Raw genomic sequence first — 14,973 nt, 5'->3', positions numbered from 1 at the left:
CATCCTGCAGTCCTCTAAAGAGTCCTTAGGGTTCTCCTCCAAGAAAAACAAAGACTGGTTTGATGAAAACAATCAAGAGATCCAGGAATTGTTGAAGAAGAAGAGAACTGCTCACCAAGCACACCTTGCTCAGCCATCTTGCCATATAAGAAAAGCTGCCTTTCATCTTGCATGCAGTAAGCCCCAACAGAAACTTCAAGACATCCAGAACAAATGGTGGCTCAACCTAGCAGAAAAGACTCAACTACGTGCAGATTTGGGTGACCACAGAGGACTCTATGTGGCCCGGAAAGCCGTGTATGAACCCACACACCAGGTTCAAAGCCCCCTACTCCGCACAGATGGCCAAAGGCTTCTCACAGATAAAACCTCCATCCTGAACTGATGGTCTGAACATTTTCAGACTCTTTTCAGTGCCAACCGTGTAGTCCAAGGCTCAGCAATTCAGCACATTACACAGCAACCGGTGAAACATGAATTGGATGCAGCCCCTACTATGGGAGAGACACTTAAGACCATACAGCAGGTGAAAACTGGCAAGGCAGCTGGGCTTGATGGAATTCCACCTGAAATCTGGAAGCATGGAGGTCAAGCACTCCATGCCAAATTCCACGAGCTTGTTGTGCGTTGCTGGGAACAAGGGGAACTACCACCAGATCTCCGTGATGCAGTCATTATCACCCTGTACAAGAAGAAAAGAGTAAAAATCAGACTGCTCAAATTACCGAGGTATTACTTTGCTCTCCATTGCTGGTAAAATCCTTGCAAGAATACTTCTGAACAGATTAGTACCCACTATTGCAGAAGATCTTCTACCTGAAAGCCAGTGTGGTTTCAGAGCCAATAGGAGCACCATAGACATGGTGTTTGTTCTCAGACAACTGCAAGAGAAGTGTAGGGAACAGAACAAAGGTCTCTATGTAACCTTCGTTGACCTGACCAAAGCTTTCGACACTGTGAGCAGAAAAGGCCTGTAACCGGGGGGAGGCGGGTTTTTGGACCTGAGAGACGACTTCACAGAAGTTAGCAGGAACAGGCTCCTTTATTCATCCGCACACACACTTATATACATCTTTAAGACTGTAACCTTCCGCAGGTGCTCGACACTTTGGCACTCATTATTGGCTAACAATGTTGTTTATATTACAAAGCCCTTCATAATTGGCTGACCATGCACATCTGCTGAGAAAGTCGGCAGCAGCCATTTCTGATTTCATTAATTAGTTCTTAAGGCTACAGCACTTATTTACATAGGCAGTTCAGCATATGGCTTGCTTTCTAGGTGAAATACTATATAAAATTCCAACATATGCCCTCCTTTTTTTTTGAACTGCCTATGTCCGGTTACTGCTTACAGAACGGCTTGTCTAATACACTTAAACATCCTAATAGCATAATATTAACACACACAGCAATAATACTAATAAGACTTGCTTAATTAAATTACAAAGCTACTTATAAGGAATTAAACTAAGAACTTGAAAGAGAACCATTATCCACACCAGTTGCTAAAACAGATAAAATACTGGCATCATTAATGCTATAAGGCACTGATTAGCTATTGAACTTAGAATGCTACTTAAACATGTTTTAAAAGGGTTTCTTACTTGATATCAGCTAACACAAAGCTCTTGCTATGTGGTTACATTGACAAAGGTAAACTAAATGTTTTGAATTGGCAGTAGATTAAAGCTAACTTCATTCATAACAGCAGAACCACAAACAGCTTTTACAGTTCCATTGCTTTTGCATATGACAACTTATGTGACTTAAATTTTTTTTCCTTAAGATTTATTTAATCATTTACTTAGTTTTCCTCCTTTTTTTTTTTTATAAGCACTAGCAACTTAAATGCTGCTGTTATGTAATGTATCAAGCTTAATGTAGGAAGAGTACTAGTTGACACTGAGCTATAAGGGTAACTTAATTTTAATGACTTAGACTAAATGAACATTACTTAGATAACTTAATTAATACTTTAACTTATTTTGCTTGATATTTTAACTTTTTAGCAAATTAAAAACACTATTTAACTTTACTTAAAATCTTTATTCGCTTAATAACTTAAAAATGTTATTTTGTTAGCTTAACAACTTAATTTTCTTAACAACTGAAAAAACATTCCTGCAGGCATTGTCATTGGTGCACCAAAAGAAACACAAAACCTTAACAGAAATATAACAATACTACACAACAGTATTTCTATAAACTACATTTTTTAATCAAAAAGAACATAACTTAACTAATCTAATGCTGTATAACTAAAATCATTATGTGTTTTAATTTACTTTGGTAGTTTTAAAAGAGCTTTTGGAGAATGCTTAACACTAACAAATGGAAACACATCAGTTACTATCAGGTGTTCTGAATTTTGAATTTGAGGGATCAAATTAAAAGCTTCAACTAGTTGCTCAAATGTTCTGGTAACTGATCTTGATTCAGTCAGAGGAAATTGGTTGTTCTTATCCATTGCTGACTTCAACCTGTGGAAAGAAAAATAGAGACTTTTCTCCAGATTATTAAATGCCACAACACTTTATAACTATTTAACAAAAGCTAAATTAACAGAGAATCAGTTCAACAAATTTCTTCTAGACTTCTTTGCTGCTCTCTGAATTGCTGGAGAAAGACACTGCATTTTGTCCTTGCATGATGTATTATAAAGCTGTGACCGGAAGTCATCAGGTGCTTGAGGCTCGTTGTCTCAAAAGGAAGCTCAGCTGATGGTTGTTAAAGTGAGTTCCTTGAAGCTACTTGCTGTTTGCAACACTGACGGCTCGCAGTTCGTCGGGGTGTATGCTAAAACTACAATTCCCAGGGCTCTTTGCGAGACTACTACATTTCCCATAAGACCTTGCAAGGAGCCGATGATGTAATGCAAAGCTTTACCTGTCCAAACTACAACTCCCAGAATGCCTTGCGAGACTTGCGCATGACAGAAATAGCCGATGATCCAATGCGAGAAGCTCTCCCCCCTTTCTTTAGAGCCGGGGGGGGGAACTTTTCCTCCCCGAGCCATGTTTGTGGCGCAGTGAAAATTTTTTCACTACAGCGAGTTGGAATGCGGCTGGAAAAAACACTTTTGCAGCGTTAGAGATGGCAATGAAGCAAAACAGAGTCAAGACAACAGTTTCCGACAACTTTACAGCACTTTGCAGACTGAAAAGGAACACGCAGAGCTCAGAGATGGTACAAACAAAGCCTACGTGGTGCTATGGGGCTATACTATTTTACTAATACAGAGCTTTTCTTTTTACTTCTCATTCTGTGCTGTTTTTCCTTTTTGCGCCGATGCTGGGACCCTTGGTAGGGCAGCAAGGGGAGCGGGAGCGGTGGGGGGTGCAGCGAGTCCCGAAAGCAGCGGAGTTGGACTCGCGCGGCGGCGGCCAGGGCTCGGGGGCTGGGAATGGGCTCGCTGTCAGAGTTTTCAGACGACTGCCAAGTTTCTTTCTTCCCCCGAGCCAGAGGCGATGGCTGAAAAGCTGTTGCGGCTTTTTGCATATATGTAACAGCTGCCAAGCCGCGACTGTTCCCATCTTCGCCACTTTATACTGCTTAAGGCAGTTTATGACTTTTTGCTAGATTGGCTTTAAGTCCTTTGCCTCTTGGCTTTCATTAATAGTTTGTTTTCTTGTTCTTTTTTCAAGTTTATTGCTTACTTTTTGCCTTTTTTGCCACTTCTAAGAGCAACGAGGCAATTCTGCTTTTTTAGTCCACTTAAGCCATACACCAGCCTTTCGGTGGACTCGGCAGCTCTCGCATAGCGAGGAATTCTAAAACTTACTTTCGAGCTGCTTCGTTCTCCATTATGCGAGCTTGCAGCTTACCGCACGTCCGGGGTGCCGGCCACGACCTTTGACGGCAACGACCTTCCCTCCCAACTTCTTCCTCTTCTCCGAGGGCACTCACGTCCAGCCGGGGCTGGATTCTGTGGGTCAGCGTCCTGCACATCTGAATTCTTCAGATTTTGCGGACTGAAATCGCACGTCTGGTCCAGCCAGATTTTGCGAAATGCTAGCTACCTGTTTTCGGGCGCCAGTTGTAACCGGGGGGAGGCGGGTTTTTGAACCTTAGAGACGACTTCACAGAAGTTAGCAGCAACAGGCTCCTTTATTCATCCGCACACACACTTATATACATCTTTAAGACTGTAACCTTCCGCAGGTGCTCGACACTTTGGCACTCATTATTGGCTAGCAATGTTGTTTATATTACAAAGCCCTTCATAACTGGCTGACCATGCACATCTGCTGAGAAAGTCGGCAGCAGCCATTTCTGATTTCATTAATTAGTTCTTAAGGCTACAGCACTTATTTACATAGGCAGTTCAGCATATGGCTTGCTTTCTAGGTGAAATACTATATAAAATTCCAACAAAGGCCTGTGGCAGATCTTGGAACGTTTAGGATGTCCCCCCAAGTTCCTCAAAATGATCATCCTGCTACATGAGGATCAGCGTGGACAAGTCAGATATGGCGATGCACTCTCTGAGCCCTTTCCAATAACCAATGGTGTGAAACAAGGTTGCGTTCTTGCACCAACTCTAATCACAATCTTCTTCAGCATGATGCTCCAAAGAGCCACAGCAGACCTCGATGAAGAAAACGGCATCTACATCCGATATCGTACTGATGGAAGCCTATTCAACCTAAGGCGACTGAAGGCCCACACCAAGACCCTGAATTACCTTGTCCGTGAGCTGCTTTTTGCTGATGATGCCGCCCTCGTTGCTCACACAGAAGCAGCTCTGCAGCGCTTAACATCCTGCTTTACAGAGGCTGATGAGCTTTTTGGGCTGGAAGTTAGCCTGAAGAAGACAGAAGTTCTCTACCAACCTGCACCTCAGGAAGTCTTCCATCATCCTCACATCACCATAGGCAATTCAGAGCTTAAGTCAGTCCAGCAGTTCACCTGTCTGGGAAGTATCATTTCCTCAGATGGTAAGATTGACAAAGAGATAGACAACAGGCTAGCAAAGGTATACAGAGCCTTTGGAAAACTCCATAAAAGACTTTGATGCAATAAACACCTGAAGAAAAGTACAAAGATCAGTGTCTACAGAGCCATTGTACTGTCTACTCTTTTATTTGGGTCTGAATCATGGGTCATCTATCGCCACCACCCGCGGCTTCTCATCAGCGCTGCCTCCGTTCAATCCTAAACATCCACTGGTCTGATTACGTGACCAATGTGTCTTTTCTTGAACAGGCAGGGGTCACCAGTATCGAGGTCATGCTGATGAGAACGCAGCTGCACTGGGCAGGGTACGTCTCCAGGATGGAGGATCACCGCCTTCTGAATATCGTGCTCTATGGTGAACTTGCCACCGGCTGCCACAAGAGAGGAGCCCCAAAGAGGAGATAGAAGGACTCTCTGAAACAATACCTCAGCCTTGGCCATATTGACTGCCATCAATGGTCCACTCTGGCCTCCAATCAGGATTCGTGGAGACGCAGCATTCACGATGCTGCTGCTTCCTTTGAGAACGCATGCAGAGTCAGTCTCGAGGAGAAAAGATAATGCAGAAAGAACCGTTCCTCGCCAATATTGCCAAAGGAGACGTTCCACTGTGCCTTTTGTGACCGGACTTGCCTTTGGCCTTTTTAGTCACCAGCACACTTGCAGGAAGCGTGGGTAGAGCCCTTCCCAAATCTTCGTTCGCGAAGCCTAGCCATGATGATGATGATCTTGCAGGTGGCTTCTTCAAAACAGCATGTCCTTGAAAGAGCTTAAGAATGTAAGAGAAAATGTTTTAGTAACTTCTAATACCATCTAATATGTGAGCAGCTTAGGAGAATCCATTTAACCTATATAATTCTAAAATTCTACGAAATATACTCTAAAATCCTTAGGCATCATTTCCTCCCTTTAGAGACTCAACAAAACTTATATTTTGTCCAGTCTCTACCACTTAACTTATTTATACCATAAAGATAAACAACAACTATAGCATCAAATTATCTGGCTAGCTATTATGCAAAAGATAACTAATATAAACAGTTGTTATATCCAGGTCTGGTTTGGTAACCATGAAGGAAGTTTGCTGAAGATATTTCCAATGTCTAATGAGACATTTTCGAGTTACCTGATTTAGAATTTGAGTCTGTTTCCAAATTTCAGCCAAATTCATAATACAAATTCAACAATTATTTTTATGGCGTTTTTGACTAAAGCCAAATGCAAATTTTGGTTCCAAACTTGATTTATGCTTACCAGCAACACAAGTAATAGATACAGAAAGAGTAATTTAAACCACATTTTTCTATTTGTAATAGTCTCTGTTGTTTCTCTTTTTCCAGGAGCAGAGGCCTTCTTTGCTCTGGAGTAGTAAGTCCAGGAAACCTGCTATGCAAAAAAATAATCCATTTTGTTGCCCAAGGTGACATCAAGTTGTTAATCTTCTAAGTGCTCCTGGAGTGTCAACCACAGGCATACTCACTTCTGTCTCCTTGACTGTTGTGTGGGTAGTTAACAATACTTGAGATGACCTTTTTCTATTTAACATTCAGGAATTAGTGTCCCACCATTCAACATAAACTCAGTCCTCAAGCTGTAACAGATGAACAGGAGTGTCCATTGTTATGGATCTGGATAACAGGATGAATCTCTGGAGTTCCTGCAAGGCAGAATCAAAACCATTTAATAATTTTGCAAACCAATTTTCTCTTATGTGAATATGAGGAATCATCAGAACTTATGTTGCCTCTCTGCCCTAGCTATAGCAAGGCCTGAACTCATAACATAGATGTCTCTTGACAAATTTTACTTATTTGTGTTTTAGGAGTACTATTCATATTTCACTATTCGCTTAAGGTCTTTAAAGAAGTGTGCAATTTTGCAAATCCGAGGCAATTTTCAATGGGATCTTGAATTTCAGAATTCTTGCATTTTGACTATATAAGAGGGATTCAGGTTTTATAATATGAAGTGGTTGACTGTCAGTCACAAATTTATGGGGTAATTAGGAGCTTAACACAAGCAGGGTGTGTCTGGAGTTTGATGCAAGACCAAACAACATCCTTGCACTACCAATTGCTCCCCACAGAGTGCTTGCATTCTCCAAACAGATTCCAGGCCCGACCAGGGACAGGCTATCCTGCCACAGACTGTCCCTGACTCCAGTCAATCCACTTCATCTCATAAAGTGGCCTTCATGTTATAAAAGCATCTTCATTAATACCAAAGTGTATATGTTTATGACATGTTAAATCAGTCAGTATCAAATTAGCTACTAACAATGACATCTTCATGTTAGCCATACTATAGGGTTTTTAAAAAGACTGTTCTGACTATTCTGCTGAAAGAAATCCAAGTGACATAAGAGCATGGAGAAAGTATCCAGGAGATGAATGAAATTCACTTAACTAGGCTTTTTAACTGAAACAAAGTACAAGCTAGACAAATCATTTAAACAACTTAGCAAAACATCAAGCTATGATGTTACCAGTTTATCTCAAAGATTGTAGGTTAGATGTGAGCCAAGGTCCATGAGAGGGTCCACAAAATCAATTCTTCAGTTGCAGTGTTGCAAACTGGTTATCTTTTTACTTTTTAACACAGGACTCTTCTTCTGTGAGGCATCTGTGGGCTTACACACTGTGACACTAGATGACAAAACATTTTAGAGAAAAATTCAAAATAGACAAACTTGATCTCACAATCACATGAAATTTTGTGTAGACTCCCAAACCAGATCCAGAGAAATCTCTTTCACAAGCTGCAGCAATCAGGGAGAAGACATGGATATTCTTCACAATTCTTGCACAATGCTACAAAACTACTAGAACAAAACATATACAGAAATATGAACATTGCCAAACAATTAATGTAACAAAAACAATATGAGTTTTCAATTCTATTGCCATATCATCTTCCTTATGAACTACCTGTAAAAGGAAAACTAAACAATCAAGCTAACAATAAAACCTAGAAGATAATGAAAGACAACTGAAATACAAGAATCAGTATTATCCAAATTAGATTAGCCATCCATCCTTTTGGAGTCTTTTCAGTTCAGACACAATGATCTTTATAAGATCTGATCATGCTGTTTTAATGTCCAACCCCAATTTGGATTCAAAAACAATTTGTGATCTTTATATACACATGATCTTTGGAAGCTACAGGCCAATCTAGAGCCGTTCAATTTTGTCAGAGTGCTTTGGAGGGCTGGTAATTTCTTTTCTCAATAATTCTTACCATGACAGGAGCTTTCTTTGTTTTTGTCTAAGTGTTTGGAGACACATTTGCTATTATAACCAAGGTCCTGCAGGATGATTGACTGAGCCAGGTACAATTCTGCAAACACAAAGAATAGATCATTTAATATTATTAATTTTTTATTCAATTCGATCTTATTTGCATGATCTTACTGCTTTGTTTTTCTGCTTCAGGTCCTGTTTACTCAGGAATTCATATCATAGTCCAAAACTTCCTGTCTTGGTGTATCAGATGTTAAGGCCCTTTTGTCTTGATCACCATATTTGTAGCTGTAAAGGCATGTTCTGTCATTCATTTACCCTCTTGCACAAAGTTGTTTCCATTAATATGTTGCTCTCAGCCTCAGTTTTCCAGTAACACATCTTTGAAGTCCAGTCTGCTGCAAACAGTCCTGTTCTAATAGCAGATTGTTAGTTCACATGAAAGACAAAAGATTCAAGAACTATGCATCTTCTCAGCGCTGCTCAAAGCTACGTGTGGTTATCAAACTTTGCTGGAAAATGTTTAATGAGTATTGAGCAGAGGATGCTAGGGGATTTTTGACAGCCATTGGTCCCTTCCCTGCACCAATATAACACTGGTCCCAATAGCCCCAGAGACAAGCTGGGGCACATAAGATAACAATAACTGCTACAGGCTGCAGTTGCCTGGAGTAAACTAAGAGCACAGGGCCAACACAGAAAGCCTTTCGCTTCTCAAACCCAACCTTCAAGTAAGGCTTCTGATGTAGCATTAATAAGCAAACCTCAAACCTCCACAGGCATCATTCCAGTACAACACACAGACTGGTCCTTCTCACAATTGGCATACTTGTTTTTTGTCTCTGCCTCGGTCTTTCAAAGAGGCTTATTATTCTCTCCAAAGGTGGAAATATGGAAACACAGACAAAATCTTTATACTTCAATATAAGATTCAGTTGACTGTATACCAATTATTAAAAGACAGATAGTATTTGTTATCACAGCAAATTAAACAGGATAAAAGCTCCTAAAAGTTCCTTTCTCTTAAATACAAACTCTCCTAAATTTTTCTGTAATTAAATTTTAAACTTAAGTTAATGCTTTAGTATTTATCTAAGTTGGAGTTAAACTTTTCCTCCATGTAGCCTGTGACATAGCAACGTAGTAACAAAACCATTTCACCCCTTCCACCCTTCCCCCCTTTTTTCCACCTGGCCAAGTGCCAGCAGTAGTGAGGGGGAGGAAACCATAGCAACGAAACAGGGGAACGCCCTTGCCCGGCGTCTGGTCTCCCCTCACAGTTTTTTTTTTCTCTTTCTTTTTTCTTTCTGGCGAAACTCCAACATCTTATCTTTGGGGTTTTTCCCTTAACAGACCACTTCGAACTTTTCCCGGGAGGCATGGCTAAGGTAGGCTTGTGTGCTCTACCAGCACCGGCCGGCGGCTGCACCCACGGGACCCTGGGGGCCCAGACTCAAACCACCCCCCTTTCCAGGAATTGCTGACACTGCTCTCCAGGATTCTGGGCCAGAACCAGTCCTGTAGCTGAGGAGTGCTGACACAAAGACTCTGCCCCAATCACCGGGAACACCGGGGCTAGTCCCTCCCCTGCCCAGCCATGAATAGGGAACGGAAGGCAGGAAAGATTGTAATTCTCTGCCCCCGACTCTCTGCAATCCCAGCGTTGCCTGTCACTTCTGCCCCCCCCGTTGCCTGCTGCGATCCCGCTGTTAGTCGGAGCTCCTGGCCCCCCTCTGTACAGGAGGAACTGGGTGCCGGGCAGGGGCGGTGCCAGCCGTCCCTGCTCTGTCTTGTCTTGGTCTTGGTGCCGGACACCCCGCCCTTCTTCGCTATGGGAAGTGCTACGCTTGCACTGGGGGTGGTGGCAACTCCAGCCCTCGCGGTGCCAATGATGGGGGTGGAGCCAGTGGCCGTAGCAGCCCCCAGGGCAGTGCTCAAGCCAAGGGCAGTCTCCGGGGCTGTGCTAGGGGCAGAACTCACTCCAGGGGCTATCTCAGCTGTCTTTGGGGGTGATGCCACTGGTGAAGGAGGTGGTTCCTTCCCCCCTCGGCCCCATCCACAGTCCCTGCAGCCTCTTCTGCCTGTATTCCATCCCCTACTGCTTCCCTCGCAGCTTCCGTGCCAGCCCTCCCCCCCCCCGATCCTTGGTCTGGAGGAGGGACTTCTCCCCTACTGACTGTACTGTCCAAGCAATAGGGAATCTAACCTTATGTTTATGGTATACGAGTAGTTTCAGTTCTATGGGTGTTTTCTTGGACTCACTGTTCCTTTCCAAATCTGGACGGTCCAACAAAAGGAGAAATAATTCTGCATACCTGATCTCCCTTCACCTTTCTTCATTTCATAAAAACAACAGGAGCTGTGTAACTATTTCAATTTGCAAAGCTCCATGCTCTGGCCAAATTCCTCCTCTTATCTTAGTGTAGGCTGGCCAGTGAAGACTGTTTAGTCTAATTAGCTCTTGCTTGTTAAGTTCTGTTTCTGGGGCAGCGAGATAGTCCCAGTGTTTTAATATTAACCCTAGAGGTGAATCTTTAGGGATCCCCTGACTTGGCTGCCACGATCCCATATTTCAAGTGGAAAACAGCAACACAGCAGCACCACAGTACCTCACTGGAGACGAGGCGAGGCTTCCCTCCCTCGTGCTCTCTTTCCAACTCTGTGTAACCTCTTTATAGTTACTCTAAGAGGTACGCATCTCTCTTTGCAAACGGAGTGGCTTGGGCGAACTACAGGTTTGGACTCCTGCCAAAACCTACTGGACCAGATGCAAATTGGACAGCTGCCACTTTTCCCAATTACAGGGCAAATTACAAGATTAGAACAGTATGCAGATACAGAAACAAGTGAAAGAACAGAATTCACAAAGTGAGTCGAGTCTCTTCACCCTCAACTTTAGATTGGGGCTAAACATAAATAATTTTCACCCAGCTCCTCAATCTGCCCCTCAGGGAACCTACTCTGTCTGCCCAAATTTCCAATAGCTAGCTAAAACCTTAATAGTTTTAAAACTTTTCTATCTTACCTCCCACACTTGTCACAAGTCCTTGAATTTGCAGCTATGTACTCTTCTGGTCAATACAAAGGAATTCTCTTAGAAGTGCTGGCCAAAGAATCGCTTTTAGATGGAAGTTTCTCAATCGAGAGAAACCAGCCTCTCAACTCCGATTTCCTGGCCAATGCACTAAAACCATTGCCTGATGCCTAAATTCCTGGGGAAATAGACACTCAGAAACGATATTAATGGAGAAAGATAGATGGTATACCTTTATTGAAAGCTTTCAAGGTGCACACCCGAGGTCTGTGCACACACATGAACAGGCCCACACATGCACACCCACGACCAAGGATGTTTCAGTTTTTATAACCTCTCCAGCAATCAACATATGAGTGTTATAGTTTGAGCTGGCAAAATGCCAACTGCCTGGTACCCAGTCAAAAAGTCCACTCCCAGAGCAGGAGAGTGAGGGAAAACAGCAGAAATGAGACTTTAGACACAGTGAGGTTTTTATATTTATACAGAGAAGAGGAGAGCTTAACACAGAATATGAAATAGCACATAGTGACAGAAAACAACAACAGGCTCACCGAGGTCACCCCAGCTATCAGGTGAAACTCCAAGCCAACCAAACCCCCTCCCCAAAGGAAACCTCCCAGCAAGAGGGAAAGAGGAATTAACAGGAATGTGCTCACGTCCCTGGCTAAACAGACGTGCGGACCGGCAGCAGGGCCTGATATCAGCAGTCAGGGAGCGGGAACCATCCTGGTCAGAAGCATGGACCGAAGAGAAGAGAGACTCCTCCCCCCTTGCTTGTTATACTCCCCGACACTTCCTGATGATGTCAGATGATATGAAATACCTCTATGGCTGCTTAAGTCAGATGATACCTGTCCCCTCTAATCTGTGTCACAACCTTTGAGGCCTGCTAAAAACTGAGGCCTAAATGGGGACCTATGCTGACTAAAGCCAAAACTACTACAATGAGATATCTATGATCAACCATGATTCTCATTTCCCCTGATGCCCCACCCATAGAGGTCTTCAGAACTGCCCCTTGGAGAAGCTCAGGACCTCTAGGCCACCTTCTTATGTTTTGTCTCCAAGCTATCTTGCAGGTGGCTTCTTCAAAACAGTGTGTCCTTGAGAGAGCTTAAGAATGTATGAGAAAATGTTTTAGTAACTTCTAATACCACCTAATATGTGAGCAACCCAGGAAAATCTATGTAAACTATATAATCCCAAAAATCTACAAAATATACACTAAAATCCTTAGGCACCAGTGAAGTCATGCTGAACATCACCAATCAATTCCTTATTTTCCATGTGTTGTAGCATAGTTTCCAGGAGGATCTTCTCCATGATTTTGCTGGGCACTGAGGTGAGGCTGACCGGCTTGTAGTTTCCTAGGTCTTCCTTATTTCCATGCATTGCGTTTGCATGGCAAGGTTTTGGTAGCGAGGGAGTGGCTACAGGAGTGGCTTCTGTGAAAAGCTACTAGAAACTTCCCATATGTTTCATGCAATCAATGCCAGCCAGCTCCAAGATGGACCTGCTGCCTGCCAAGGCCAAGCCAATCAGGAATGGTATTAATGCCTCTGTGGTAATGTATTTAAGAAGGGGAAAAATTTATTGCACAGAAGCTTTTGCATCTACAGAACAGAGAAATGAGAATATGTGAGAGAAACAACTCTACAGACAACAAGGTCAGTGAAGAAGGAGGAGGAGGAGGTGCTCCAGGCAGCAGCTCAGAAATTCCCCTGCAGCCCATGGTGAAGACTATGGTGAGGCAGGCTGTTCCACTCCAGCCCATGCAGGTTAATGGTGGAGCAGGAATCTACCTGTAACCTATGGAGGACCCCACACCAGAGCAGGCAGATGCCTAAAGGAGGCTGTTGCCCTGCAGGAAGCCTGTTTTGGAGCAGGCTCCTGGCAGGACATGTGGACCTGTGGAGAGAAGAGCCCATGCTGGAGCAAGTTTGCTGGCAGGACGTGTGACCCCATGGGGGACCCACGGTGGAGCAAGCTGTTCTTGAAGGACTGCACCCTGTGGAAAGAACCCACACTGGAGCAGTTTGTGAAAATCTGCAGCCCATGGGACGAACTCACTTTGGAGAAGTTCATGGAGGAGTGTCTCCTGTGGGTCAGACCCCACGCTGGAGCAGTGGAAGAGTATGAGTCGTCCTCCCCCTGAGGAGGAAGTAGCAGCAGAGACAACATGTGATGAACTGTGTGAGTGTAGATACCCTTTCTGGAAGATTTATAATGAAAAGATTATGGCTTGTTTCACTTAGGAAGTCCTTCCTGCCTAAGAAGTATTTTTCTCAAAGATAGTTGGATTTTTTTTCCTTTCAGTCTCGCTCTCTGTTATGAGGAGAGAGAAACCCTCAGGTGTTACAGGCCTGCTCCTCAGGGAGGGCCTGGGGGTAGACCAGCAAGATAAAAGCCTTGAAGAAAACTGGAGATGCATCTTTCTGAGGCCCAGTGCTTTTTTGCAGCACTGTTACAAGTTTTCCCTTGTAAGTCTAGTGTCCTCAACTTTGGAATAAATTTTCCTGAACTCTTTCTGCTGCCTGGCATTTTGGGGCTACCTGTGTGTTATCTTACTTCACAAACTGACTGTAATCCCCATCCCTGCACCAGGGGGGCAGGCAGTAGAGAATCAGGAATAAAGTTAAGCCCAGGAAGGAGAGAGGTGTGGGAGAAGGTATTTTTAAGATTTGGTTTTACTTCTCATTGCCCTACTCTGATTTCATTGGTAATAAATCCAGTTAATTTCTCCAAGTCGAGTCTGTTTTGCCTGTGACAGTAATTGGTGAGTAATCTCTCCCTGTTCTTATATCAACCCATGAGCCTTTAATTATATTTTCTTTTTCCTGTTCAGTTGAGAAGGGGGATTGACAGACTGGCTTTGGTGGGCAGCTGGCATGCAGCCAGGGTCAACCCACCAAAGTCCTTTCTGGTGCCCAGTGTGGGGCGTGAGAAAACGACAGTTTTATATTAAGTGTGCTATAGCTATGCTAGCTATTAAGTGGCGAGCTCCTGTGTGGGGCATGGAGTTTGTCAGCTGCACTGCTTATCTCTTTATTTTGCTGAATTTGGGAACATGGTAACACAAATAATGGCTCTGTACTTTCCCCTGGCACTGATGGCCTTGCTGTGCTGGGGGAGCTATTCTGTGGGGAGGACGAAGTTGAATTAAGGTGGTAAGGGAATTCATAGCTGCAGTTGATTCACTTGATTGTTAGCTTTGTTGGTTGCTGGATTTTTTATCTTTTTTTTGGCTGAGAAATTTAAATTTCTTTAAATTCAACTAAGGTTAAGATGCCTGACAAAATAAGTGAAGCTATTAAGAAAAAAGTGGAGCTTCAAGTACTTTTATTGAACTCTTATCATAGAATCATAGAATCATAGAATTGACTGGGTTGGAAAAGACCTCCGAGATCACCAAGTCCAACCCTTGGTCCAACTCCACTCCATTTGCTAGTTCATGGCACTCAGTGCCACATCCAATCTCAGTTTAAAAACCTCCAGGGATGGTGAATCCACCACCTCTCTGGGCAGGCCGTTCCAATGCCTGAACACTCTCTCTGTAAAGAATTTTTTTCTGATCTCCAACTTAAATTTCCCCTGGCAGAGCATGAGCCTGTGCCCCCTTGTCCTATTGCTGAGTGCCTGGGAGAAGAGACCAACCCCTACCTGGCTATAACTTCCCTTCAGGTACTTATAGACAGTGATGAGGTCACCTCTAAGCCTCCTCTTCTCCAGACTAAA

At 43.4% G+C, this 14,973-nt stretch overlaps 1 protein-coding gene and 1 long non-coding RNA gene across 10 annotated transcripts in view; one reads left to right on the top strand and one right to left on the bottom strand.

Annotated features, from left to right (window-relative positions):
- LOC139683015 (ceramide transfer protein-like) overlaps positions 1-14,973 on the top strand; it is a 165,632-nt gene that overhangs the window by 37,864 nt on the left and 112,795 nt on the right. The window contains exon 1 of one of the 8 annotated variants that reach the window (XM_071577719.1): positions 2,272-3,189. The exons of the other annotated variants lie outside the window; for them this stretch is intronic. Coding sequence (XP_071433820.1) covers positions 3,097-3,189 — 93 coding nt within the window. The 5' untranslated portion in view covers positions 2,272-3,096. Of the gene's footprint in view, positions 1-2,271; positions 3,190-14,973 lie in introns of those variants that run through there. 8 annotated transcript variants of the gene reach the window in all.
- LOC139683016 (uncharacterized) lies at positions 951-11,995 on the bottom strand. 2 transcript variants are annotated; one of them, XR_011699720.1, is made up of 4 exons: positions 7,445-11,995; positions 6,440-6,616; positions 3,785-5,728; positions 951-2,483 (listed from the first exon to the last, which is right to left on the bottom strand). It is a non-coding gene; the product is annotated as an uncharacterized lncRNA (long non-coding RNA). The 2 variants fall into 2 exon arrangements; XR_011699719.1 differs by lacking the exon at positions 951-2,483 and having other exon boundaries at positions 4,273-4,807; positions 5,386-5,728.

Source organism: Pithys albifrons, chromosome 26 (genome assembly GCF_047495875.1).
Source record: "Pithys albifrons albifrons isolate INPA30051 chromosome 26, PitAlb_v1, whole genome shotgun sequence".
NCBI lineage: Eukaryota > Metazoa > Chordata > Aves > Passeriformes > Thamnophilidae > Pithys > Pithys albifrons.
The sequence above is the reverse complement of the archived record's forward strand: the minus strand, read 5'-3'. Positions and strand labels throughout refer to the sequence as shown.